The 26,823-nt window shown below is 48.6% G+C and overlaps 1 protein-coding gene across 2 annotated transcripts in view; it reads right to left on the bottom strand.

The window, feature by feature from the left end:
* Positions 1-26,823, bottom strand: part of SLC39A14 (solute carrier family 39 member 14) — a 50,887-nt gene that overhangs the window by 5,127 nt on the left and 18,937 nt on the right. Inside the window, exons 2-8 of one of the 2 annotated variants that reach the window (XM_068974053.1) lie at positions 11,770-12,047; positions 8,547-8,733; positions 7,593-7,762; positions 2,925-3,047; positions 2,013-2,201; positions 1,655-1,862; positions 391-575 (exon numbers count right to left, since the gene is read on the bottom strand). In XM_068974053.1, the coding sequence (XP_068830154.1) occupies positions 391-575; positions 1,655-1,862; positions 2,013-2,201; positions 2,925-3,047; positions 7,593-7,762; positions 8,547-8,733; positions 11,770-12,033 (1,326 nt within the window). In that variant the 5' untranslated portion in view covers positions 12,034-12,047. Of the gene's footprint in view, positions 1-390; positions 576-1,654; positions 1,863-2,012; positions 2,202-2,924; positions 3,048-4,983; positions 5,154-7,592; positions 7,763-8,546; positions 8,734-11,769; positions 12,048-26,823 lie in introns of both variants that reach the window. The other variant, XM_068974054.1, reaches the window with a different exon arrangement.

Raw genomic sequence — 26,823 nt, 5'->3', positions numbered from 1 at the left:
GTAAATGGTGTGGTATACAAATTTGGACTTCTCACATGGCCGAGTGGTAGAGAATCCACCTGCCTATGCAGGAGACATATGAGATCTGGGTTTGATCCCTGGGTCGGCAAGACCTCCTGGAGGAGGGCATGGCAACCCACTCCAGTATTCTTGCCTAGAAAATCCCATGGACAGAAGAGCCTGACAGGCTACTAGTCCATAGGGTCGCAAAGACTTGGACACGACTGAAGCGACTTAGCTCGTGTGCACACACATGAACTGACTTGTTGATAAAGTTATTATTAAAAACAAAGTAACTAATGCAGCTTAGCTGTCATCCCACTCAATGAACTTAACTTAATAACCTGATCCAGTTTTGCCTACAAGGCATTAAAACTACGGAAGACTTACCATATCAGCCAGCGAAATATACAAGAACATTCCTCCAGCCAGTGCAAAGATCCAGTTGGCAGAGAAGTGGCTGCCGGCTAAGATGCCGAAGCCCAGGCCCACGTAACAGCAGCAGGCGGAGAGGAAGTTGAAGAAGAGAGCCTGCTGGAGACTCATGCCGGCGTTGAGCAGGATGACAAAGTCTCCTACAGCAGGGAGGACGAGAAGGGAGGGTGTGGACACAAGAGTCATATTAGGTTGGGGGACACACAGCTTGATGAGGACAGACTGCCTAAACGTTGGATGGAGTCTGGGTGAAAATCCTGATAGCCCCAGACTAGAGCTCATAATGACAGACTAAGGGCCCCTTGACCTCCACACCAAGGATGCTTGCAAGCTTGCATCTATGAGGCTGGCCATATGCGTCCAGCCTAGAGGCTGAACACAATGCACAGGATTTTCAAAAGAGAAAACCACCTAGCAATGGCTTCATGTCTCTTTTGATTGATGGTGAAATAGAAGGAGCTTCCTTCCTCAGAACTGTAATGCATGGTGTTTTTAGGAAACAAAATCAAGATGAGATGTTAAGTCATTTGCGCAAATTCACAAGCCAATAAATGGCAAAGCCAGGATATGACCTTGAATATCTGAGCCTCAAAAAAATCTAGGCTTTTTACACTTTCCCTCTGATAAAACCAAGGACTTTCCAACTGGCTCATCTCTTTCTTCTACCCACCAGACCTCAAACATGCAGCTCAGCCTTCGGAATATTAATAGGATGTAAGAGATAACCGATACTGAAAACTTAAGTCTAGTGAATGGCATGCCATAAGCCCTTTTCACTATTTTTTTTTCCTCCATGTTTCTCACAATGAATCAACGAGCTAGGTACCACTATTAATCCCAGTGTAGAAGTGAGGAAACTAAGCCACAGGTTATAGGACTCAAGGGAAACAAACATGCTGGTAAAAACTCCATCATTTCCAATGATCAATTTTTTGGGTTTTTTTGGCCATACTGTGTGACATGCAGCACCTTAGTTCCCTGACCAGGGATCAAACCTGTGCCCCGTACAGTGGAAGTGCAGAGTCTTAATCACTGGACCTCCAAGGACATCCTTATCCAATGATTGATTTTCAGTGACTGATTTGGTTGTTGAGAATCAGTGGTTTGATTTCACATAGCACATAGAATGTGTTCACTGAACTTGGTCTGTGTTCTGAAGGGCTGCGGGGAGGCAGCACAATGGACCAGGCTGGGGTGGGGGCAGTGCCCAGGCCCCTACCAAGCTCATGTGGGAACTCCTCACACAGGATGGCCACTGATGTGCTGATTCCCTGGAAGACGGACACAGTGAAGGAGGCGCCGATAGCCAGGCCATCGATGAAGTTGTGGAGACCGTCGCTCAGGGTGATCATCCAGGCCAGAGTGCCGATGTCTGAGTAACGTACGCCTTTCAGCCAGTGGCAGGCGCTCTGGGAAGCCTGCAGGTCCTGCCGGGAAGCCCGACCCCAAGGCCCCCAGGTCAAAGGGTGGATGACAGACCTTCAGGGCAGGCCTGAGTCATCAAGGCTGTTACTGTGCAAGCCCTTCCCACCTCCCAATCCCCACCTGCATCCCCCAGCAGAGGACGGCCTGCTGACCTGAACGGATAGGGAGCCCACGATGACCTTCTCGTCCACCACAGGGGTCTTCCCGTCCAGCTCCCCGCTGCAGTGCTGAGGAATCATATGATCCAGATCCCCATTCTGCAGCTTCTCTGTCACCCCCTCTTCCTGGTCCTTCTGGGAGGGGAGCGTCTCAGAGGTATAATGGCTGTGTCCGTGATGATGCTGGAGGCACCATGCAGAGGGGGTCAAACCAGAGCAACGCTCACCAAAACCATCCACCCAGCATGGGCCACGAGCACCGGGAGGACCTCACTCCCACTGTCTGGGAAACCATGAGCAGGCAATGGAGAGACAGAAGCTGAGGGCAAGGTAATGGAGAAAGCTGAAAGGGGCGGGGTGGGGCGTGGGGCTGGCATGAGATGGATCTCAGAGCAGTGACTGAGGGGCCAGTGCTTATTCTTGGCAGGAGGCACAGCACAGGTACTTAGGGAGGCTCCTCACAACGGCTGATTGTATCCCATTCAGCAACTGTTTAGGGGGAAACTAGGAGCCAGGCACCAAAGGCAACTTCTGGGAACTACACCATAAAAACTGGTCTCACTTCCTTGCGGACATACTTCATATATGGTGCCCTTCCTACATCTCCTCAAAGGCTAAAAATCTGTTAAAGAAATAATCTAGAATAAGATTAAAGAGGGCGAGTGGCTGCCTGGGAGGAGGCACACAGGCCAGACCTGGTTTCTGGTTCGCCCTTGCCCCTGCTTGTCCCCTTTCTGAGGTGAGGTGGGTTTTATCTACTCAGGAAGTTTGTGGGTTTGAATCCATGGTGGGAAGATCCAGGTAAGCTCACTGGATCAGCAGTGAGGTTAACAGCACGCCTGGGACACATTTCTGAGACAGATGCTCTCCCGAGAGGCACTTCCTTTACCAACAATTAGGCCTCACCTCGTTTTTCTGTTTAAGGAGCATCTTCAAGATCTTCTCTGTGAAAAAGAAGAGATAAAAGCCCCCGAACACCACTGCAGACTTGGAGACGTAATAGTCTTCCATGGGGTTGAAACCAAAAGCCTGTGGACCCAGGAAAACAAAATGAGTTGAACTTCCCTGGTCCCCTTTCCTCTCTTTCACCACCTCCTTGACTCCAAGAAAGGAAGAGACTGGGACAACTATGCCATCTACCTCATCTTTTTCCAGCAAAATCTAACCCTTGATGTTTTCCTCATGTCATGCCACCAGACCTGCTGGGTTTTGTCTAGCTGATTTTCTGACATCAGATCGTCTTCCGAATTTTACTTTCAGCAAGAACAGCCTCAGACAAGGCTGCAGAACATTTAACAACAACCCTGTCTTTACTTTCTCCTGGTGCTTTGTAATAAGGGCAGACTCTGCCGGCAAATTCCGTATTTAAGGAGGAGACACTTGTGTTTATTTTTGTTGTTATCTAGTCTCCCTGGATGACCTGCATGTAAACACACAGGGAGATGGCATAATTAAACCTTCTAAAATGGGAAATCCTTTCCCTGATGGAACAGTAAGAATTGCAGCATCTTTCTGACCGCAGACCTCCCAGTGACCACAAAGCTAAGGGAGCAGACAGTATTACTGCATGTATCAATCTGGGGAAGTTTGTTTTGGGTTCTTGAAACTTCGCTTATTCTGGCAGGAAAAAAAAAAAATCCTTGGGAAAGCAGACAGGAGTAGAAGTTAGGAGAATACCATTCCCAGTGAAGCTCCTAACTTGTGTGCAGCAGGTAGGGGAACTTGAGAAAGTGTCTGCTGATCTGCTCCTCAGTTTTCTGATAGAAAATGGGCCTCATGAGCAAACACCAGCCATCTCATGGATGGGCCCCAGATAAAAGTGGCTATCAGAACCAGGAACTCTGGGTTGCTTAAAAAATAAGTGTTTTTTCCTTTTCTCTTTTAAAGAGACAAAATGCAGTCTCTACTCCTGTAGAGTTTTCTAAGAGACATTAAAGGTCAAGTTCTAGAATAGAAATGACTCATTCAGGCCAACTTTCCAAGAGAGTCAAATTAAGGAAAAGTGGAGTGGACAGAGGCAACGAACAGTTCTCCACTAAAAGAACCAGGACATAAGCTCTTGTGCAGGCCGGGTTCTGCATCTGTTAAACAGACCAAACAGGCCTTGTTTCCTACACATCGCTTCCAGAAGCGATCTGAGGATCAACTCAGGAAACACAAAACCACAGCGTGGAAAACGAAGTGCTACAGGAGCGCAGGGCATCATCTTTCTGCTTCACCTCTGGCTGGTCCGGGCCTGTCAGACCGCCCACAGTGAAGCACCTCATGCTTGCTTCCTGCATCAGTGGGTCTACAAGGAGACCACACGGCATCAGAAACTCCTTCTTGGCCCTGCTAAACCTTACAAGCACAGGGCTCCTCCTCTGCCATGGAGGGTGTCCTGGTTAGCCCAGGTGAAGGGGCAGTGGGGCCGTCAACAAGTGTGAGGCCAGATTGCTGGGTTCAGTTTACTTTCTGATGCAAAAGACAGAGGGTCTTGAGAAGTTTATGCCCTACTGAGAACTAATTTTTTTTCACTGAGACCTATTGATTCTGGTTTTAGAAATCCTTTGATTTCCAAAGCTCCAAACTGGGGGCCATCATGTGACCTAATTCCACTATCTCTCTTCACCCAGTAGGTAGCGAGCACCAGGTGATTTATGAACATGAACTCATAGACCCCTCATGACCTCATCCTGAGGTCCAGCCTATTATTTTCCCCCTTTTCTGCATGGGGAACCTGCAGCAGAGAGGGGTTAGGTGACCTCCCCTAGTGCACAAGTGGAGCCGGGGTCTGTACCAGCTCTCAGACCTACTCCCTGCTCAAACTGCCTCTCCCTGCTCGTGTCTGCGTCCCGTCTTCACTTTCCAAAAGGAGAGATCTCCTCGCTACACCATCCGTGGAGATGGGGGGGGGGTCCTCCCACTGCACCCCGCAGTCCCCCAGGAGGCGGCGTGCTCCCGAGAGGGCCCTGGCTCGTCATACCTCAGGGATGAGCTGGAAGAGGGCGTTGGAGTAGAGGGTTCCAATCGCCAGAGCTATGAAGTAGAGCAGGAGCCTCTTGTAAAAAGTCTTCTTCATGAAGGGCACAACGCTGGCCCCCAGGAGGGAGCAGAGGGAGATGACGGTCACGCAGAGGAGACCGTATCCCCAAACTGCCATGGAGTAGGGGAGCCAGCCCCACCCGGGACAGAGACGAGGGCCAACGCCCCAGGGTATGGCAGCCACCATTGAGGGAAGGCAGGTGGTGGTGGGGGCGGAGGGAGTGGTCAGGAGGCGTTTGGTTGACAGATATTAACAAGGAAACAAAAGAAGAATCAGAGAGAGACAAGCAGGGAGGGAGAGAGAAACAGAACATTTGTTAGTGATTCAAGTCTGATGAAATTTCCTTCAATCAAGTTCAGGAGAAATGGGGGAGGAGCTTGAGGTGGTCTTGGAACGCTGTTTCTCTCCTGCCCCTGTTGCCTGGTGGCCGAGTCCCACCTGCCTGCTGCTGTGCCTGGCGGGGCAGCTGCTGTCTTGGCCGAAGTGTCCCCACCTGCCTGCTGCTGTGCCTGGCAGGGCAGTTGCTGTCTTAGCCGAAGTGTCCCCAGGCCAGGCCAGAGGCTGCCTGGCGGACTTTGGACTCAAGTGCCATCTGAGAGAGGAAATGAGAGCCCGGAAAGAGACTGTTGTGCTGCATGTGTTTGCACGTCTGCCCACGCTGCAGGCACATGGACACTCCTCGCACCTGGTCTGCACTGCACAGGACGCAACCAGGTCAGAAGTGCAGGGCAGAAAGGATAAACAAGGCCCGATGCCCGAAGAATTCATTCTCTTAACAGCCCAGGTTTTCTGGCCATTTTTTTCCTCTATGTTTTTTGTTTGTTTTTTCTTTTGGCCGCATGGCTTGTGCAATCTTAGTTCCCCAACAGGGGACTGAACCCAGGCCACAGCAGTGAAAGCCCGGAGCCCTAACCACAAGACAACCAGAGAACTCCCTCAGGTTTTGTTTCCATTTGCTTTGAGAGGGCTACAGCACAGAGAATAGAGTTCCAAGATCACCCCACCAAAAAATATTTCCTCTTCCATTTCTCAGGGTCGCATACTCCGGGCAGGACAAAACCGAGCCAGGACGAGGCCTCCCCTGTGAGTCCAGGGGTAGAGTATGCACCATTACTGTATTTCTATTCAATAGGCAACACAGCATGTCATTTCCGATCTTGAAAAAAAAATTAATAAATTTAATTTCCAGAGCTGGAAAAAAAATAGCCCAAGATGAGGCCTGCCCTGAGAAGTGCTTGCTAGATTCAGGTGCAATTCTGACATAGCATCAAGATGGTTCACCTTAAACCAAATTTCTTCTCTTATCATGAAGCAGGAACAGTAAGGCAAGGCCAGCATCCCATAGAGGTTGTTTTTTTTTGGTTGCTAGTACAGCATATAGGATCTAGTTCCATGACCAGGAACTGAACCCAGGCCCCCTGCATTGGGAACTCAGAGTCTTAGCCACTGGACCACCAGGGAAATCCCCATGAAGTCTTCTGATTGGGAAAGGCGGGCAGCTGCCTATGGAAGGCAAAGCCAACATTCTCTAAGTGGAGGTGGGGGGGCACATGTCACCCACTGCCCCACTGCACGTCCTTGCCTGAGTAGACGGGTGGGCAGACTGTCACCTTGGGCCTTTTTTTTTTTTTTAAGCTCCTCAGTGGTGACAATTAAAGAACAAAATTAACGAGTATTTCAAAACAGTCAAGTCAGGGCGCCAGGAAGTCATTCCTGTCAGGAAGAAGTCAAGATGCAAGGTGTGAAGGGCTGCAGGTCACTTTCACTTTTGTTTCATAGTCGTGATTCCATGTTTGGCTCTGTGTCCTGCAGATTGTTTTTGTTTAGTCCTAAGTAGTGGCTCTTTTGTAACCCCATGGACTGCGGCCTACCAGGTTCCTCTGTCTATGGGATTTCCCAGGCAAGAATACTGGAGTGGGTTGCCATCTCCTCCTCCAGAGGATCTTCTCGACCCAGCAATCGAACCCATGTCTTCTGCATTGGCAGGTGGACTCTTTACCACTGAGCCACCAGGGAAGCCCATACTGTGTGGCTTAGGGCCTGCTTAAAAAAAAGGATCTTTTAAAGCCAGTTCCACTTTCCAGTTGGTAACCTCTTTCCTTCCACCTCATTCCAGGTGGATCATCTCTTGGTGGCCACACCTGAGTACTGCCAGGGCCTCTACTTAGAATGACAGGGGTCAGGAGGACCAAGGGTAGGGGCAGCCACCACTGACCACTTTCCTTTCAAGCCCTGCCAACAGGGCTTAGGAAAGGCACTGACTGGGGAAGGAGGCTGATAGGTCCCCAGCATGGTGATGGTGTGGTGGTGGTGATGCGGGTGAGTGCTAACAGCCTTGCATCTGACAACCCCTGAAAAGGCCAGAGGTCGACCTGGGTGCCCCAGGAATGACAGGAGGCCCTGGAGATTCAGAGGCAGAAGTCATTCGGGTCCCTTGACTAGAAGAAGACGTCAATGTTTCAGGTGGTGGCTGTCAGGGGCCTTGGAGCACAGGTTGGGGCAGGGACGCCCCGGGGAGAGAGGACGCGCACGCTTCCGTTCTACTGCACCTCTGGGATGAGCTGGAAGAGCGCGTTAGAAAGCAGCGTTCCAATGGACAGGGCGATGAAGTAAGTGAGCACACGGCTGAAAAATGCTCTCTCCGTGCAGGGCAGGACGAGGACTCCCAGGAGAGAGGCCAGGTTAATCAGTGAGACACTGAGAAAACCAAAGCCCCACACTGTGGAGGAACAAGAACAGATGAGGGCCGCCATTACTGTGGGCGGGGGTGCTCTTGCTGCTGGGGGTGCGTGCCACCCCCCATTCTGAACTCAGCCACAACCAGGGCAGACGGAGTTCCACCAGCCCATCAGTAAATGCTTGCCAAGTGTCTCTTGCTGGGTGCTGTGAAGAAGCCTGAAAACATACACCAAAGTTGCTATCCAAAGCAGCTTACCTTTCAGATGGAGGGGCAGGTGAACCCATGAAAAGCTAAAGACCACAGGAGTTAAATAATGACGTGGGGCAGGACACAGGTGGCATGTGCCAGGTACCAAATGCTGGCAGCTCACACCAGGAGGACAGGATTGCAGGAGCTCCATCCAGGCCCAAGGGAGCCACGTGCACACACGTGAACCACTGTGGCTGGAGCAGAGGTCCAGGCAGAGGAGGAGGGTAGGTGGATGAAGGGGGACGAGGGCAGACTGTGAAAGGCCTGAAATGCTAAACTCAAAAAACCAAGGCATTGGCCCCCTGGTAGTTTAATGAAAACTGAAAGGGAAAAGTGGTCCAAAAGCCTCACCCTGACTGCTCACCAGCCACACTGCCCAGCCTGGTGACGTGCTGGACTGGTCTCGTGAGCATGGGAGATATCAGTTTAGACATTACTTCAGTTCACCCCTCCTGACGATGATAAGAGGAAGATAGCCGGTTAATCATTCAGTGAGCTGCTCTATCTGATCAGCCCAGTGGTCCCTGTGCTGACAAGCATGGACACCAGGCCCTGCCTCCCCGTCCCGGCTCACCTTCCACCGAGCTGGGCCTCCCCTCTTCCGTCTGCTCGTTCTCCTCATTCTCCTGGTTCTCGGAGGAGCAGGCCCTGGAGTCCAGCTGCTGGAGGATGGTGGGGCAGAACTCCTGGAACTCACGCTCCCCGATCTGCGACTGGTGGCTGAGGTTGTGGGCAGCAAAGAGTTCTCCAGAACTAAAGCACTGAAACCAAGAGGGAGGGGCAGAAAGCCTCTTAGGACCCAAGGTCACATCTTGCCCCTGAGGAGCCCTCCAAGATGAAGAATAGAAGACGGACCTGTCTAACTTTCATGGAATCTGCAGGCTAATTTCCAAGGATGAGAGCAAAGTAGTCCCTAAACTTAAAACACTGATAAGTAATCTTAAGAGATTACTTATACTTAAGAGATGGCCACCCAGACATGCCTTCCACACGCCCATCTATGAATGGCTACCCAGAAGTTCTGGCAACAACTGAATTCCAATCATTATGACCAGGGTGTGGCTGCTGGAAAACATGCCTCTGTGCATACCTGAAGATGCAATTTCTCCCAGATACCCAATCTGGCTCCACATCATAATAGCCTTGGGAGCTGTTATAGTAAAATGCAGATTTCAGATGCTTCTCCAGAGCCACTGAGCACAGGTGTCTACGGGAACAGGGGTCTCCTGGGCCATGTGCAGTAATGTCTGCAGCCTGAAGAATGTGCTGGCAGAGACTGGGGAAGGGTGGAGGGGTACCTGAAGATTCAGGGTCTGCCAGGGAGAGGCATGGGCTGCCCAGTGGGCTTGGGCTCTCAGTTCCCTGGGAGGCATCAGCTAAGTGGTTCTCACATACCATTCCCCTGAAACACTGCCATTTCACTTCTAGTTAGACACTCACACGTCAGTCTTTCACTGAGTGTGGTTTTACGTGGGTCTGTGTCTAATGAGCCAGCCCTCTGGAAGGGCTGATGAAGGAGGGTTTCCTGGGTCTACAAAGCTGGGGGCTGGACTTGGTGACCCCCAAAATCCTTGTGCTGCACCCGAAGGCCGCTGGGGTCAGGCTGCAAGAGCCCCAATCCGGGGCAGGCTCCCCTCTGACTCAGAGCTACACCATGCCCCCATGGTTCCACATCTACGCCACATGGTCCCCCACTTCTGGCCACCTGACCTCTCTGAACTCTGCTCTCCTTCAAGGTGAAGCTCCAGAACACCCCACCCACAAAGCTTCCTTGACCAGTGAGCCCATACTCACCCACTCCTGTCATTTCTGAATCTGAAAATGACTCTCCAACCCACAGCCTCTTAACACTTCATCTAAGTATCAGCTAACTCTGTCTTTGGTTGGTTGAGCTCCCCATCTGAACAGTAAACTCCCTGAAGATGACTCATTTTTTCTGTCTTTCTCACAACACTCAGCACAGGGAACAGAGGACATGTATGAAGACATTGCAGGGTGACTTATATTTGGCTGCCACACGCGGCCTCAGACTCTGATTAGCCAAGATGACATGGAAGACAGAAGAGAGAATCAGAAGCTAAAACACCCGAGTCTTAATCCCGGTCCCTGCTGTATCCCAGTATATTGTTGTTGCTTAGTTACTCAGTAGTGTTCCACTCTTTGCAACCCCATGGACTGTAGCCTGCCAGGCTCCTCTGTCCATGGATTCTTCCAGGCAAGAATACTGGAGTGGGTTGCCATTTCCTTCTCCAGGGTATTGTCCCAACCCAGGGATTGAACCTGCATCTCCTGCATTGGCAGGTGGATTCTCTACTGTCAAGTCACCACGGAAGCCCATCTCTCAGCTCAGTTCAGTTCAGTCGCTCAGTCGTGTCCGACTCTTTGTAACCCCATGGATCGCAGCACGCCAGGCCTCCCTGTCCATCACCAACTCCCGGAGTTCACTCAGACTCATGTCCATCAAGTCAGTGGTGCCATCCAGCCTTCTCATCCTCTGTCGTCCCCTTCTCCTCCTGCCCCCAATCCCTCCCAGCATCAGAGTCTTTTCCAATGAGTCAACTCTTCGCATTAGGAGGCCAAAGTACTGGAGCTTCAGCTTTAGCATCATTCCTTCCAAAGAAATCCCAGGGCTGATCTCCTTCAGAATGGACTGGTTGGATCTCCGTGCAGTCCAAGGGACTCTCAAGAGTCTTCTCCAACACCACAATTCAAAGGCATCAATTCTTCGGCGCTCAGCCTTCTTCACAGTCCAACTCTCACATCCATACATGACCACAGGAAAAACCATAGCCTTGACTAGACGGACCTTAACAGTAATGTCTCTGCTTTTGAATATGCTATCTAGGTTGGTCATAACTTTCCTTCCAAGGAGTAAGCGTCTTTTAATTTCATGGCTGCAGTCACCATCTGCAGTGATTCTGGAGCCCATAAAAATAAAGTCTGACACTGTTTCCACTGTTTCCCCATCTATTTCCTATGAAGTGATGGGACCGGATGCCACGATCTTTGTTTTCTGAATGTTGAGCGTTAAGCCAACTTTTTCACTCTCCTCTTTCACTTTCATCAAGAGGCTTTTTAGTTCCTCTTCACTTTCTGCCATAAGGGTGGTGTCATCTGCATATCTGAGGTTACTGAGATTTTTCCAGAGTTTATTGTGATCCACACAGTAAAAGGCTTTGGCATAGTCAATAAAGATGTTTTTCTGGAACTCTCTTGCTTTTTCTATGATGCAGCAGATGTTGGCAATTTGATCTCTGGTTCCTCTGCCTTTTCTAAAACCAGCTTGAACATCAGGAAGTTCACTGTTCACATATTGCTGAAGCCTGGCTTGGAGAATTTTCAGTATTACTTTACTAGCGTGTGAGATGAGTACAATTGTGCGGTAGTTTGAGCATTCATCTCACTGTATACAGGATATAATGAAGATCTGCCACCTGCACCTGGAGGTACTTTGAGGCTCACCCAGGATGATGGACAAAGGGCTTTGCAAAAACTCTGTTAGAAACACAAGCTGACCCAGGAGCCCCAGCCTAACAGCAGTTCCAGGAGCTCCCAGTACAGCTCTGTGGCAGGGTCTGGATGGTGGGCAGCCCCTACTGCATAGCTGTCTTGGGCTAAGGGCTTCAACACACCCATGGAGAAGGTTGTGAGGTGCAGCTGGAGTCTCAGACCAGCTGACTCAGACTGCAGGGCAAGAAGTGGCCCCTCTGCTCTGTCATCAAGGCTCACCTGGCCCCCACCTAGACTGTGAACCTTGAAAGGGTAGAGTCAGTGCCGGGTGGAGCTGAGGACCTTACCGTCGAGAGGTTCCTCGGGCCCTGCACGGGCTGGGAGATGTTGCCCCGGCCTACTCCCACGTCCAGGTGGTTGAGCAGGGCCTTCAGCTGCTGAAGGGTAAGGCTGTCACCCTCCCCATAGCGATGCATAAGGTTTTGCAGAAAAGAGGCTGCACTGATGGTGGGCATCCCTGTGGACACAGTACGAGCCTCAGAAGCAGCCGTCCATATGCTGAGCAGGGTCAGCAGGAAGTAGCTGGGGAGGGCTGGGCACAGCAGCTTCATGGTGACGGATGAGCCTGCAAGAACGAAGAGCCAGGTGAGAGACCCACCCTTTCCTTCCATACCAGACCCACAGGGCTGCTCCAGACAGGAGGGTCTCTCCTCAGACTCTGGATCCAGTCAGTACCAAAGCTGACCCTTCACCCCTTCTCTAAGTCTCTGCCTAACTTTTGAGAACCGTCCTTCTTTTGTAACAGAAAATAAAAATAAATTCAACAGGTCTGACTAAATTTTTAAAAAGTAGGGACTTCCCTTGTGGTCCATGTGGCTAAGACTCCAGGCTTCCAGTGCAGGGGGCCCAGGTTCGATCCCTGGTCAGGAAACTAGGTTCCACATGCCACAACTTAAGAGTTCACATGTCACAACTAAGAGTTTGCATGCTACAACAAAGACTGACGATCTCCAGTGCTACAACCAGGACACAGCACAGTCAAATAATTATATGTAATTTTTTTTTTAAAGGGAAAGAAAAACTATGTGTGTGTGTGTGTTTTAATTAACTTTTTTTTTGGCTGTGCTGGGTCTTCCTTGCTGCACATGGCCTGTCTCTAGTTGCGGCAAGCAGAGGGCTACTCTAGTCGCCGTGTGTGGGCTTCTTATGAAGGTGGCTTCTCTTGTTGCAGAGTGCAGGCTCGAGGGCGCAGGCTCAGTAGCTGTGGTGCACAGTTTACTCACTGCACATGGTATCTTCCCAGACCTGGGATGGAACCCAGGTCCCCTGCACTGGCAGGTGAACTCTTGCTAGTGGACCACCAGGCAAGTCATGTGGTTATGTTTTTCTTTTAAAGTCTGTATCTTTTTAGAGATAGTGAGATTATCCTGGATTAAGTATTTTACTTGGGATTTTCTTCATAATAACAAAGGAGGGAATATTTGCATTAGAGTACAGATGAGATAAGATTAGGCATGAGTTGACAACTAGGCATGAGTTGGAACTAAGTGATGAGAAACCATTATACTACTCTCTCTACTTTTGTATATGTTTGAAATTCTTCAAAGGAAAAATCTAAAAAAAAAAAAAAAGGAAAGTACAACTAAAAGGTGGGGGGGCAGCAGACTGGGGAAAATATACACCATCAAACATGCCAAAGAGGTATTTCTATATGAAAACGACTAGTCTTGGAATTCCCTGGTGGTCCAGTGGTTAAGAATCCTCCTGCCAAGGCAGGGGACATGGATTTTTGATCCCTGGTCCGGGAAGACTCCACATGCCTCAAGGCAACTAAGCTGGTGATTCACAACTACTGAAGCCCGCATGCCCTAGAGCCCATGCTCCACAACAAGAGAAGCCACCACACCACAACTAGAGAGTAATCTCCACTCGATCCCAACAAGAGAAAGCCGCAAGAAGACCCAGTACAGCCAATTAAAAACAAAAACCAAAAAAAGCCCAAAACTTGGTCTCCCTGGTTTAATATAAATTTAAAAGATGGAGGGTGCTACTTTGCTACTTATTAAGATAGCAAAACATTTTTTTAAAAAGATGAAAAATCAAATGTTAGTGAGGTTAAACAACCACTTCCACTGCTATCTAAATGACTCTGGAAAAGTTATATGATAATAAATGTATCTCAATCCTTTAATAATTCTACTTCTTCTAGAATTTACACTAATAGAAGCAATCCCAAAATAAAAAAGCCATTGGCAGAAAGATGTGTTGTGGTCAAGTGAATTATATCGATTTCACGCAACAGTATGCAGCGATAAAAAGCAGAATCATGAGTTTAACATTAAATAAAGAAGTGGAACAATTATGTAAACAGAGTTAAGAATGAGAAACAGAGAAAAACGAAACCTTCTGGTAGCACAACTGACAATTTTTCTTTAGTTAATCATTCCCCCCCTTTAGTTAATCATTTCCCTTAGTCATTTCCCATAATTTAATTTGTGAAATAAATCCCAGTAGGGGGAAGTGCACCTCCTATTTAATCTGGGGCCCAGGAACCCGGGTGCTTCAGTCACTTCCACATCTCCCTGGGCACCCAGGGCTCTGGCACAGTGCCTGGTGTGGATAGAGGCACCAGAGAGTGGGTAACAGCAGGCCTGCTAGCAGCCCAACTCTGCCATTTACCAGCTGTGTGATCTTGGGCAAGTTCTCTAACCAGAGTCAACATTCTAGAATCACTGTGAGCAGTGATGCAGTGTACTATGGCCCTCAGGGTCAAAAGACTTGGCTTGAATTTTCATGCCGCTGATTCCCAGAAGTGACCTTGGCCAAGTTACGTGGCCTCTCTCCACACCTCGGTTTTCTCATCTGTAAAATTGGTACCCACATCATTGGACTATTGTGAAAACTTAATGACATGAGCTTTGGCAAGTGACTAGATGCAAGACAGCACTCGATAAAACAGGGCTATAATGATTATATGACTAATCATTAGCAGGGTTCCCCCACTTCGATTCCCTCTCAGTCAGATACTAAGCTGCCAAAGGAAGCACTGTGGCTGGCTTTGCACCAGGCCTGCAACGCACACAGGACACAAGTTCCAACTGCAAGCACAGCTGGGACATCCTAGGCTCTAGGTCCCACACATGAGGCACACAACAGAATCTGGGACGTAAACCATTACTCCAGTGAATATATACCAGTGAATGGATTAGGCATCAGCCAAGAGGGTAGTTTATAAAAGTGCTATTTTGGGACTAAAAACTCTCAAATCTTTACCAAGCACCAAAGTTAAATCATGGTTAGTTAGCAGGGTGGATCTTAAGTCTAAAACAGCTAAACCTCGCTGTACAAAGAAGTCTGTTTTCTGCGGGACCATAGTGGGATTTGTCTAAGGCATGTGCTGTGCTGTTAAAACGAAGTAGGGGAGGTCTGCATGATTTAGGAAAGGGGAGGCAAACAGCTGATGAGATAAGCTGCTAGCGGTCCCAGTACTTTACTGAAGCATCTGACATTCACCAATGCCTTTAAGAGAAGGTAGAATACTTATCTGTGCCTAACAAATGAGGGCTTCCCTGGTGGCTCAGTAGTAAAGAACTTGCCTGCTAATGCAGGAGACATGAGTTTGATCCCTGGGTCAGGAAGATTCCCTGGAGAAGGAAATGGCAACCCACTCCAGTACTCTTGCCTAAAGAATACCATGGACAGAGGAGCCTGGTAGGCTACAGTCCATGGGGCTGCAAAGAGTTGGACTGACTCAGTGACTCAGCAACAACAGATGAAGCTTAAGGATTAGGGAGCGTGACCCATGGCCAGTAAGTAGACCAATGAAGCCAGAAATCAAATTTTCTTGATCTGAAGCTGGGTCTGAGTGACACTAAAGTCAGGGCGCACTTAACCACTGTCCCTGCTGTGTGGAGATACACACATACACGCCCCAGGTCTCGTGGAGAAGCCACCAAAGCCTGTGTGTCTCTGGGCAGATCTACCCCAGTCTCTATCAGTCCCAGTAAGTACCCCAAACCCAGGCGTAAGATGCCCTAAAGACTCGTGGAGGGAAACTGCCCAAGTGTGTCTCAGGGGACAGGCCATGTTATAAGTTTAAAACAAGCAATGCATCACAGAGGAGGACATGGCAACCTACTCCAGTATTCTCGCCTGGAGAATCCCTTGGACAGAGGCGCCTAGTGGGCTATGCTCCATAGGGTCGCAGAGAGTTGGACACGACTGAAGCGACTTAGCATGCACGTATGCAAGGGCTACAGATCATAATCTGAGCCATATCCTTTAATACTGGAGCCCCCACCAGATGGAAGAAGTTGACTAAATCACGACCAGAATTTAGCCACGACGTAAGTTGCTCCATCTTACACAATCTAGAGAGTTTACCTCAAGGAAATGGTAACAAACTGATCCTGGAATTGAAAATTAACTGTACTTAAAACACTGATCAGACCACCACATGAACATTTCAAGGTGACTGTGCCCCTCTGTATGTAGCCACCCCTCTGTACCAGTGCATTCCTGAAATTTCCCCTTTAAAATCTCTTGCTCCCTGATCAGCAAATGGGGATTTGGTTCTTTGGAACAGGAGTCCAGCTTCTCCCCAAGACTGTTGGCTTCCCCAATAAAGTTATCTTTGCTTTTGGCTCCCCCACCCCCAAAAAACCAAGCAATCCAATTAATCCGCAGCAACTTCAGAATACTTAGAAACGACAGAGACACAGGACCTCCCTGGTGATCCAGTGGCTAAGACTCCATGCTCCCAATATAGAGGTCGGGGGTTCAATCCCTGGTCGGGGAACTAGATCCTACATGCCTCAACAAAGACTGAAGACCCCATGTGCCACAACTAAGACCAAGCACAGCCAAATAAATAATTTTTTTTTTTAAAGAAAGAAATAAGAGACATGCAAAAACACTTCAAGGATGAGAGGCTCAAGATACTGTAATTGTACCTGGATGGGCATGGATGTGAAGGTAAGCATCTACTCAGCATCTGCTCTTTAAGGAACCCAGTAGACCCCCAACCATGGCAGCCAAGAGTGGGTGATGGCAGAGCCTTCCTGCCTGGCCCTCACGCCAGACATACCCCCCCACCCCGCCCCAATCCACCTGAGAGTCAGAGGAGAATCTATAAACAATTGGAGGGTAGTAAGAAGTCTTGGTCCAGGGATCCCGGAGTCACTAAAGACACTTCAAACCCCAGTGACCCTGGCCTTTTGGCAGACACGTGAGGGGAGCTTTCTGCTCCAATGGACACTGAAGTTATTCTAAGGCAGGGGTGGTGGGGGGGGAGGGAACTTTATAAGAGATTCTTAGGAGGAAACAAAGAAGAAAGGAAGAAAATACATACACTCTGGGAGCGGCTGGATGGTGAGGCTGGGAAGGGGTCCTCGATGCGTGGCCCCAGCTGCAGGAGGAAGCTCAAGCCCGCTCTATTAAGGGCATGGAAATGGGCGGTCCCAGGTGGGCTGCTCCCCCCAGACCCTGCCTTCCCCCCAGGGAGCTGAGCCAGCTGCCCCAGGGCCACCTTCCTTCCAGGAGGAGCAAGAAGAGCAAGTGGGGCCAGGCATTAAAAACAAGCTACAGAGACAAAGGCTTGAGTATGCTGTTGGCTCAGAGGACCAGGCTCCCCCTCTGAACAGAAGCTGGAGTCGCTCCACCCCTTTGTTCACTTGGCTCAGGTTCAAAGAAGTAAATTACTTTAGTGCTTCAGGTCTGTCTTCAAGGCGCCAGAACTAACCCTCCCCCCAGCGGCAGGGGCGGGGGCAGGGGGAATGAGAGTCAACAGGACACACTTGCTCTCAACCTGCTATGGAAGTTCAGAAGTTCCTTCCCTCCTTGGAGGAGGCTCAGTCAGGATTTTACCTGCCCATCCATCGTCCCTTCCCGTGGCCCAGAAGCACCTCTTCCTGGATGCGGCGCTCTGTCCTGTAGCATACGTTGCTGTTACATTCACCATGCCTCTCTTTCTCCATGCCCACTCCGTCTCAGAGATGAGCAAACATTTACTTCTCCTTGTGTGGTAGTGCCTTGCCATGTTGCTTGGTCCAGAGGCTGGACACTGATGTGAGCAAAATGGGCAACAGAGACCTGGGGGGCCTGGGAGCCGCTGGCCCTTCTAACATCCAGTCCTTTCCCTGACCACGAATTGGCCACGTGGTCTGCTGTTCTCCCTCTCAGATTCCTCTGGGCTGAGGAATGGAACATGGAAGATAAGATCTAGTGCTCCCAGAGACAAACTTGGCTAAGGCACAGCGATTTCCAAGGCCACCTGGCGAGCCACAGGAAACAGGCAAAGGATGTGTTTGGGACCCTACCTGCCCTATGCCTGCTTGGTGCCCGCTAAAGCACAGGCCGTGTGGGAGCACAGTGCATCGTAAGACAGGCCAAGGGGCAGCATGTGTGCAAGGGCAGTCGGAAATGGGCTTTTACAGAGCACTTCAGTTAAAACTGGGAAAAGATGGATGGTTCATACCAAAGAAGGACCAAGGTGGTTGGAGGGATAAAAAGGAGGTGTGGGTGAGGGAGCAGGGGAAAGAGGGAGGAGACAGTGACAGGAAGGATGGCTCCCAAAGTCCTCGGCTGCACCACTGACCGGCCTAAGTGAATCATCTTTAGCCGTCTCAACTGTCTCCTTCTTGTCTGAAATTCAAAGGATGTAAAGACAAGCATTGAGCAGACTTCCCCAGTGGTCCAGCGGCTAAGACTCCACATTCCCTGTGCAGGGGGCCCAGGTCTGATCCCTGGTCAGGGAACTAGATCCCACATGCAGCAACTAAGACCCAACACAGCCAAATAAAATAAATACATATTTTTGAAAAGAAGAAGAAAGGCATCGAGTCCTCTTATATTACTCTTGCAGATAAACAGCAGTCAGGGCGAGGCAGGGGGCAGTGGCGGTGCGGTCTCTGAGGTATCTGTGGCCTTAGCACATCCTCCAGGGCTGTGAGCATTAGCGACTAACCATAAGACAGTTGCCACCAGCACCCCCTTCCCGGGGGTTCTCCCCACCACTGCCCTCCACTGCCAGGTCTTTGCTATAGAAAATGGTCACATAGACTGTTCTTCCTCCAATCCCCCTCCTCACCCCATTCTAGGACTGTGGCCTGTCAGCCTAATAGGAATGTCTCCCCAGAGGACAGTCCTCACAAAAGTCTAACTATTGACGGGTGAATAGACGCAGGTGGTCTGGGTGAGCCACGAGGACACATATACGACTATGTATGTTTTATATGCCTATACCTCAGGACAGGCGCATAAAAACCCCTAAAGCCTGCAGACCAAAGACAAAGCCAGGCCTCAGGGTGGAGGTGGAGGCTCTGAGGACTCAGAAACCCTGGCGTTTGTCTTCCGAGTCACAAGCGCTAGTAACCAGGAGAGTGCCAGCTTTAGCAACAGAAGGACCACTGGGCTTAGCGGAAGGGATCCAATATGCAGTGACCCCAAGTACCTCAAGTAAAAGGCAGAGACATCACTTTGCCAACAAAGGTCTGTCTAGTCAAAGCTATGGTTTTTCCAGTAGTTATGTCCCAGTGTGAAAGCTGGACCATAAAGAAGGCTGAGTGCTGAAGAACTGACGCTTTTGAACTGTGGTGCTGGAGAAGATTCTTGATCTCCTTGAACAGAAAAGAGATCAAACCAGTCAATCCTAAAGAAAATCAACCCTGAATATTCACTATAAGGACTGATGCTGAAGCTCCAATATTTTGGCCACCTGATAGGAAGAGGTGACTCATTGGAAAAGACCGTGATGCTGGGAAAGAGGGCAAGAGGAGAAGGGGGCGACAGAGGATGAGATGGTTAGATGGCATCACAGACTCAATGGACATGAGTTTGAGCAAACTCCAGGAAATAACGAAGGACAGGGAAGCCTGGTGTCCTGCAGGTCATGGGGCTGCAAAGAGTCGGACACGACTGAGCAGCTGAACAAGTATCTCACTGATCTCACTAGGTCAGTTTCCTTATTCCGGACAGAGGAAAGCAAATCCAGAGCTCTGTGTATTAGGAAAGCTAATGTACGTTGAAACACTATATAAAAATAAAGATTTCTGAATTAAGATGGGGAATTGAAATGGAGTCATGATTTTTCCTCCCCCTGATAATTAACTTTTGAGTTAAAAAATAATAAATAAATAATAAATACAGCCTCCTTCCCCACACTCCACCAAAGTTACCAAAAGCAAGCAAACAAGGAAAGAGGCATAATCTGATATAATAACTTCCAAACCAGAGGCAAGGAAAGGAATGCAGGAGGCACCACTTGTGGCTCGTCTCCCGGCCCTGGCTGGGCCCGGAGGAAGCAGGAGGATTCTAACTAACCCTCCCCAGATGCAGAGACAGGCAACCTGCCGCCAAGTCGTCTTCCCCTTCCAGTGGGGAGTAGTGGGAAAAGGTGCTGGAAAACAAAGAAGTGGGTGACAGGGGAACGAGAACAATGGGCTGACTCCCCCTAAGGGAACTAAGGGCTGCAAGGCCACAGGCTGAATTGGGGAAACTGTCCAACTGCAGTGGGCCCTCTTCCTCCTTCAGCACAACGGAGCACTTCCCCAGTAACCCAGGGTTGAACCCTGCCACTGGAGCGCCACCAAAATCCCAGAACAGAGGCCCGATCCGGCCACCTGTCTAACTCAGGCTCCACAGAGAACACCCTACAAATGCTCGGCCCCTGGTACTGCTGTCGTTGAGGAGGGGGACAAACTCGCTTCGACGTGGTGGGAAGAAAGTCACTACCTTATTTTAGAGCCAAGAGAGCTGAAAAGCACTGGCATGAACACGATGAGAAGAGAGAGCAGGCCAAAGATGGCAACAGAAAGGAGACTACCACTCCGGAGACAGCAATCCCTCACTATAGCCTCACTCTGTGAAATTACTCAATTAGAACACTCACGCAATAAAGCCAGGGCTCAAAGGCGGGAAGAAAACAAAAGGAGATGCAGGCTTAGCAAAAAAAAAGACCAAGAACACATCACTGATGAACTAGTACACAGATTATGATGAACAGAGAACTGAGTTCTGCCAGGAATTTCAAATGGAAATACTGACAAAAGGTCTGAGGTAAGCAAGGTGAACGTGGATGGAAAAGACAAATGAAAGCAAGTAGTGACAGGCCACCAACGTTGGGATAACTGGTGTTCCTGATGTGCCTGAAAGAGAGAACCCACGACCACAACCGAAGATACGTTCAAAGATAAGAAACCTCAGGATTTCCCTGAAATGAGAGGAAAAACAGAATCTGATGATTGAAATAACACACAGTACTTCACAAAATGTTTACACAGAAGGTTCAATATTGGGACTTTGCCCAGCTAAGTTACTGAACTTAAAGAAGCTTTTTCCAGGCCACCAGAAGAAACTTCCCCCTGCCCCAAGTATTTTCTTCCAAAAATTGTGAGATATACGAAAACTTAAGGGGCAGAAAATTCAGACTGCTCTCATCTTCTCCATAGTGACATTTAGTATAAGAAGTGTAACAAAGTTTATAGAATTCTTAGAGAAAGAAAATACAAACCAATGAATGTTATTCCCAGCTGTGATGTCCAGCATCTTACAGATTTGGTAAAAACAACAAACAGAAATTGTCCAGTATGAAATAAGTCGGAGATTTCAGTCCCCTTCCTGGGGTGGGGAGTAGGGAAACGACATGATAATGAAATGCCGCTAAATGTCGCTGCTAAACAATGACGAAAAGAAAAATTTCATTGGAGAAACAAAAATGAAGGGCTCCAGGAATACAAAAACCATAGGTAAGCTTTAAAATCCTTCAAGTAAGAATTAAAAACTATGGGGATTACAGTTACAGAACAGAATCTAAATGTTATAATTATGGACAATTTAATAATAGAATTAACACAATTAAGAGATGGAAAGGAGATGGGAAAACTGTGAAAATGCTGATGCCCTCATTTTTCATAGCAGAGTCAATAAATACTGTCTAAAATGGAAACAAGTAATTATAGATATGACTCACAAGTTTTTGTGTTTTTGTAATGCCTTTTTTGGGGTCTTTTAGCAAATCATCTCTCTTGTGAAAGACACAAGACTTCACAAGTCTGTGAAGACATTTCTTCACAGCTTAAACTAGTACAGCCACTATGGGGAACAGTGTGGAGATTCCTTAAAAAACTGGAAATAGAACTGCTTTATGACCCAGCAATCCTACTGCTGGGCATACACACCGAGGAAACCAGAACTGAAAGAGACACGTGTACCCCAATGTTCATCACAGCACTGTTTATAATAGCCAGGACATGGAAGCAACCTAGATGTCCATCAGCAGATAAATGGATAAAAAAGCTGTGGTACATATACCCAATGGAGTATTACTCAGCCATTAAAAAGAAAACATTTGAATCAGTTCTAATGAGGTGGATGAAACTGGAGCCTATATTATACAGAGTGAAGTAAGCCAGAAAGAAAAACACCAATACAGTATACTAACACATTTATATGGAATTTAGAAAGGTGGTAACGATAATCCTGTATGCGAGACAGCAAAAGAGACACAGATGTATAGAACAGTCTTTTGGACTCTGTGGGAGAGGGAGAGGGTGGGATGATTTGGGAGAATGACATTGAAACATGTATAATATCATGTAAGAAATGAATCACCAGTCCAGGTTTGATGCCAGCTACAGGATGCTTGGGGCTGGTGCACTGGGATGATTAGGATGGATGGTACGGGGAGGGAGGTGGGAGGGGAGTTCAGGATGGGGAACACGTGTACACCCGTGGCAGATTCATGCTGATGTATGGCAAAACCAATACAATATTGTAAAATAAATAAATAAATAAACATTTACAAAAAAAAAAAAAAACCACCCTGGGTAATTTGGATGCACACAGTCAGTAACCCACCCTTTGAGAAGCATTAAGATGGTTGGATATTCCTCCTACATGATAAACAGCTGTAAAAAATAATAATAATAATTCCTTTAAATTTACTACAGTTTCTTTTTCTTCAGTTTCATTCAGGAAAGTTTTAATACTCTTTTTATAGGAGTATTTTAGAAAATTTATTGGAGTATCGTTGACTTAATGTTGTGTTAGTTTCAGGTGTACAGCAAAGTGAATCAGTTATATCAGTTATACATTATATATAAAGAGTGGATATTCTTTTTCAGATCCTTTTCCCATACAGGTTATTACAAAACACTGAGGAGAGCTTCCTGTGCTACACAGTAGGTACTTATTAGTTATGTTTTATATACAGCAGCTCATGTATGTTTATTCCAGTCTCCTAACTTGCCATTCCCCCTATGTTACAGGAGCATTTATGTCTATTTCTCTATATCCATTCATCTGTAAGCATGCCTGGAAGACTGCCTGGAATAATGTTCACCTAATATTAGTGATGACTATTTCTGAGTGGTGGGATTTGCAGTGTTTGGGTTTTTCCCCTCACTTTTTAAAAATGCATCACTGATGTGTCCCAATGCGTTGTGTAGGTACAACAATACAAGAAAATATGGGTGGTTATTTTTATAACCAAGGAGTTGGATCATATTTTCTAAGTATGGCACAAAACCTAGAACCTGTAAAATTAATAATTTGATTAAAAAACTGCTCAGTGTTCTATAAATAATGAGTGTTCTCCCAGTACTTATGGTCAGGCTAATAATGATACAGTCCTCTGTGTCAGTCTCAATAGACTTCATGAGAAAACCAACAGTCTCACAGCATGGTGCTCAAGAACCCCTACAGGGTGTCTGGAGTTCTGAGAAAAACTACCCAGCCTGTGGTCCTTCCCACCCACCAAAAGAACATCGTTCAGGAAGCCGTTCCCCTCTCAGACAAGCCAAAACCCCCTCTGAAATACAGTGCAAATATCACAGCCTAAAGCCAGTCCCTGGCCTTGCCCAAGAGGCCCAGGGCTCAACAGGCCCATTCTTCTCCAGCCTCCCCTGGCCCTCCCACGTAACCGCTCTCCTATATCCCTAAAAGGATGTGCTCTCTGCTTCCAGCTCACACTCCCAGAACCTTAGCCTCAGGCTGTGGCTCAGCCAGAGGCCACCCAGGGTGGGGGATTTCCAGAGACAGTACAAGAGAGCCGGCAGGGTGGAGGTGGGGCAGGGGGGACCTAGAATCGGTGGCCCACTTACTGTCCCCATGAAACCTCACGGTGCTGGGAGAGGCAGGATGAGAAAAGTCAGAAAAAAAAAAAAAAAAAGTGGTGACCCAGAAGCAGAGAACAAAATTAGAACCAGCAGCCTGCCGCGCATCGACCAATATTTACTGAGCCCCCACTGTGTCAGCGCCTGTCAGGGGAGGTTGGGTAGGGCAGAGACCGGCATCGGGGCCCTGGGCAGCCAGCACAGGCGGCTGGGATGGCTGATTTAACCACATGCTGAGCCCTGAGGGCTGGACCAGCAGAGGACTGTGCATCTGCCAGGCTCCTCCCCCCCCACAACCCCCGTCCCAGCAGAGCCTGGGCTTGACGGAGCAAGAAAGCCTTCCAAAACCAACGAAATGAGTCAGGCAGCCGGGTAAGGAGGAGCCTGCAGGACCCCCACCCCCAGCCCCACCTCTCTTCTCATCATTCATCCATCAACATTTCCCAGACACTCCATTGCAAAATTCTGACCTGTTGTCCTCTAAGTCTACTCCTGTTTGTCAGACCACGGGGCCCAGCATGTGGCTTAGGAAACAAGGTGCTCACAATCACCGCTTACATCACCCACTTGAAGCAGAACTTCCCAACTTATTACTCAGGGTCAAATGCATAAGTAAAATGTATGTGCCGGTGGCTAGATCATCAGACAGCATGAGGAGTCGGGCAGGCCTGGGTTCAAATTTGAGGCCTGCCACTAACCTACCATGTGCCCCCAGCATGATTAGGCTATGAAATGCCCAGCCTCTCAGGGGCACTCTGATAGATGAGAGAGAGCTTAAAGGTCATAACACAGCATGGACTTAGGTCTCTTCCTTCTGCTCCCTGTCCTCCAAGCTCTCAGGCCAATCCCTTCACCTAGACTGGAACCTATTGAGTCTCAGATTACCTCTTCTTCCAGGAAGCCTTCTTGGACCACTCTCTGAGAACTCATCTCCAACTACTTTGAACTCCTAATGATCTGGTCTCTTAGGGAGACTTCCCAACAGAGTTTTGTTCCATGAAGGCAAGGGGGTCCTCCCCTTATGCTTGACTAGTGCTGGGCACGCAAGAGGGCAGAAGTAGAAAATTTCAGCTAGAAGATGCCAAGTCCAGCCTCTCACGTAACTAATGTCAGCTTGCGCCACCCTTACAGCTTGATGAACATAGAACTTACTGCCTCCTTTCAGACATTCTAACCCCTTCCCCACCCCGAACGCCTTGGGGCCTTCATACATTATCTGAAGTCAGATGTCCAGAGCATTTATTCCTCTAGACTAAACAATTCCCATTCCTTCAATATGATTTATATTCATTGAACAAAAGGCTAGCTACACCTGCGACTTGAAAAAACTCATTCCAACAGTTCATTCACTCAACAAATATTCATTGCCTACAGATTTCATACCAAGAATAATGTTGGAGAATGCCTGGTACCTGCCCTCACAGAGCTGCAAAGCAAACAATTCAACAACCAACTTATAAGCACAGTGATGATGAGGGTTGTGTACTGATTGGGGTTCAATTAGACAATTTAAGCAGAAAGAGATTTTGTATAACTTGTTAAAATGGCCCAGAGAATCATGGGAAGAGTGGAAGAAACAGACTGGACTGAGCTTCCAGGAGCTAGTTCCAAAATCAGAGTGGAGTCAGCCCTCCAAGGAGCTGCTGCCCTGACCTGCCACCATCAGGAAGCTAATGGCACAAGGAAGCTACCATAATCCACACCAGCACATGGACATCCCAGGTCCATCATGAGCAAGAGGATATCCACATATTCAAGACTAGATCCAATGTGGCTCATTGGCAGAATGCAAATCACACTGGGAATTCCAGTGGAAAGATGTCTGTGGGAAGTATTGTTTTTTTCTCTACATTTAGTAGCTTAGACCATAATTTATTATCCAAAGTAATGTACACAATAGTGAAAGAAAGTGCTGTTAGTAAACACACCAGGACCAGGGCTGCCTCAGCGTGGATTCCTGGGGAACAAGCCAATCGACACCATCCACCACAGGTCATGATGAGGAGCCAAGGAAGCTTGAAGAACACAGCAGGACGGTCAAATCTAGCGTCAGGGGTCAGGGGAGGCCTCCAGAAAGAGACGTTATTTTAGCTGACACCTACAGGACATGTTCTCAAGGCAAGAATGCTGCAGCAGTTTACCATTCCGTTTTCCAGTGCACCACTTGTCATGAGTTTAAGCAAGCTCTGGGAGATGGTGACGGACACGGAAATCTGGTGGGCTACAGTCCCTGGGGTTGCAAAGAGTCGGACACAACTGAGTGACTGAACAACAGAATGATGTGTAAAAGTGGGCCAGGTGAAAAGTGATGGGGTGAGGATGGGGCGGGATGTTCCAGGAAGACGGAGCATCCTTTGGAATCCTTCGGCCAAGATGGCGCATCCAAGAACTTAAAGAGCGCGGTGTGGCCAGGGCGTACATGAGAGGATGTGGTAGGGGCCAGGACAGGGAAGGGCCTGTAGGCCATGCTAAGGTGGCTGAACCCATCTGGAGGGCAGTGGTGATCATCTTCAGCTAAGGTGCCAGCAGATCTGTGTTTTTATTATCCTGGTCAGGCTGCAGTATGGAGAACAAACCAGAGGTAGGCAAGAAGAGAGCTGGGACCCCAGGAAGGAGAACACAGTACCCAGTCTGGTCTAAACAGCAAGACTTTGTTCTCCCAACTTCAACCCTGCCTGGGGTGCTTCCCTGCCTCATGGGGCTACTGGTTTGGCAGTTTCCATTAAAGACCTGAACTATTGTTGTTGTTCAGTCACTAAGTCGTATCTGACTCTTTGTGACCCCGTGGACTGTAGCCCACCAGGCTCCTCTGTCTATGGGGTTTCCCAGGCCAAGAATACTGTCCTGGGTTGCCATTTCCATCTTCCTGACCCAGGGATCAAACCCACATCTCCTGCATTGGCTGGCAGATTCTCTACCACTGAGCCACCAGGGAAGGGAAGCCTATAAAGACCCAAAAAGGCTCCGCTTTAGCAGTTACCAGGAGAGAAACAAGTCACATCACTGTCCTGGTAACCAAAGGTGCGAGTGAGTTTGAAAACAATCCTCCCCAAACCTGCCCTACATCATTTCCTCAATCAGGCTAAGACTTCAACTCTCTTGCTGTAGCAGGAGGGCCATTTATAAAGGCCAACTCCAACGCCTGGGCAGCATCACTTGTGGGCAGAATGTGCCACCAAGGGCCTCTCATAAGAAGTCTCCTATGTTCCCTTCTTCCCAAAATGGGTAAGAGGAGTGCCCTGAGCCCTCTGGGCAGTGAGGTGGGCTCTTCCCAGACAGTGAGCCTTCACA

Source organism: Capricornis sumatraensis, chromosome 6 (assembly GCF_032405125.1).
Source record: "Capricornis sumatraensis isolate serow.1 chromosome 6, serow.2, whole genome shotgun sequence".
Taxonomy (NCBI): Eukaryota; Metazoa; Chordata; class Mammalia; order Artiodactyla; family Bovidae; genus Capricornis; species Capricornis sumatraensis.
Note: the sequence above shows the minus strand (reverse complement) of the source record. Positions and strands in the feature narration are given on the sequence as shown.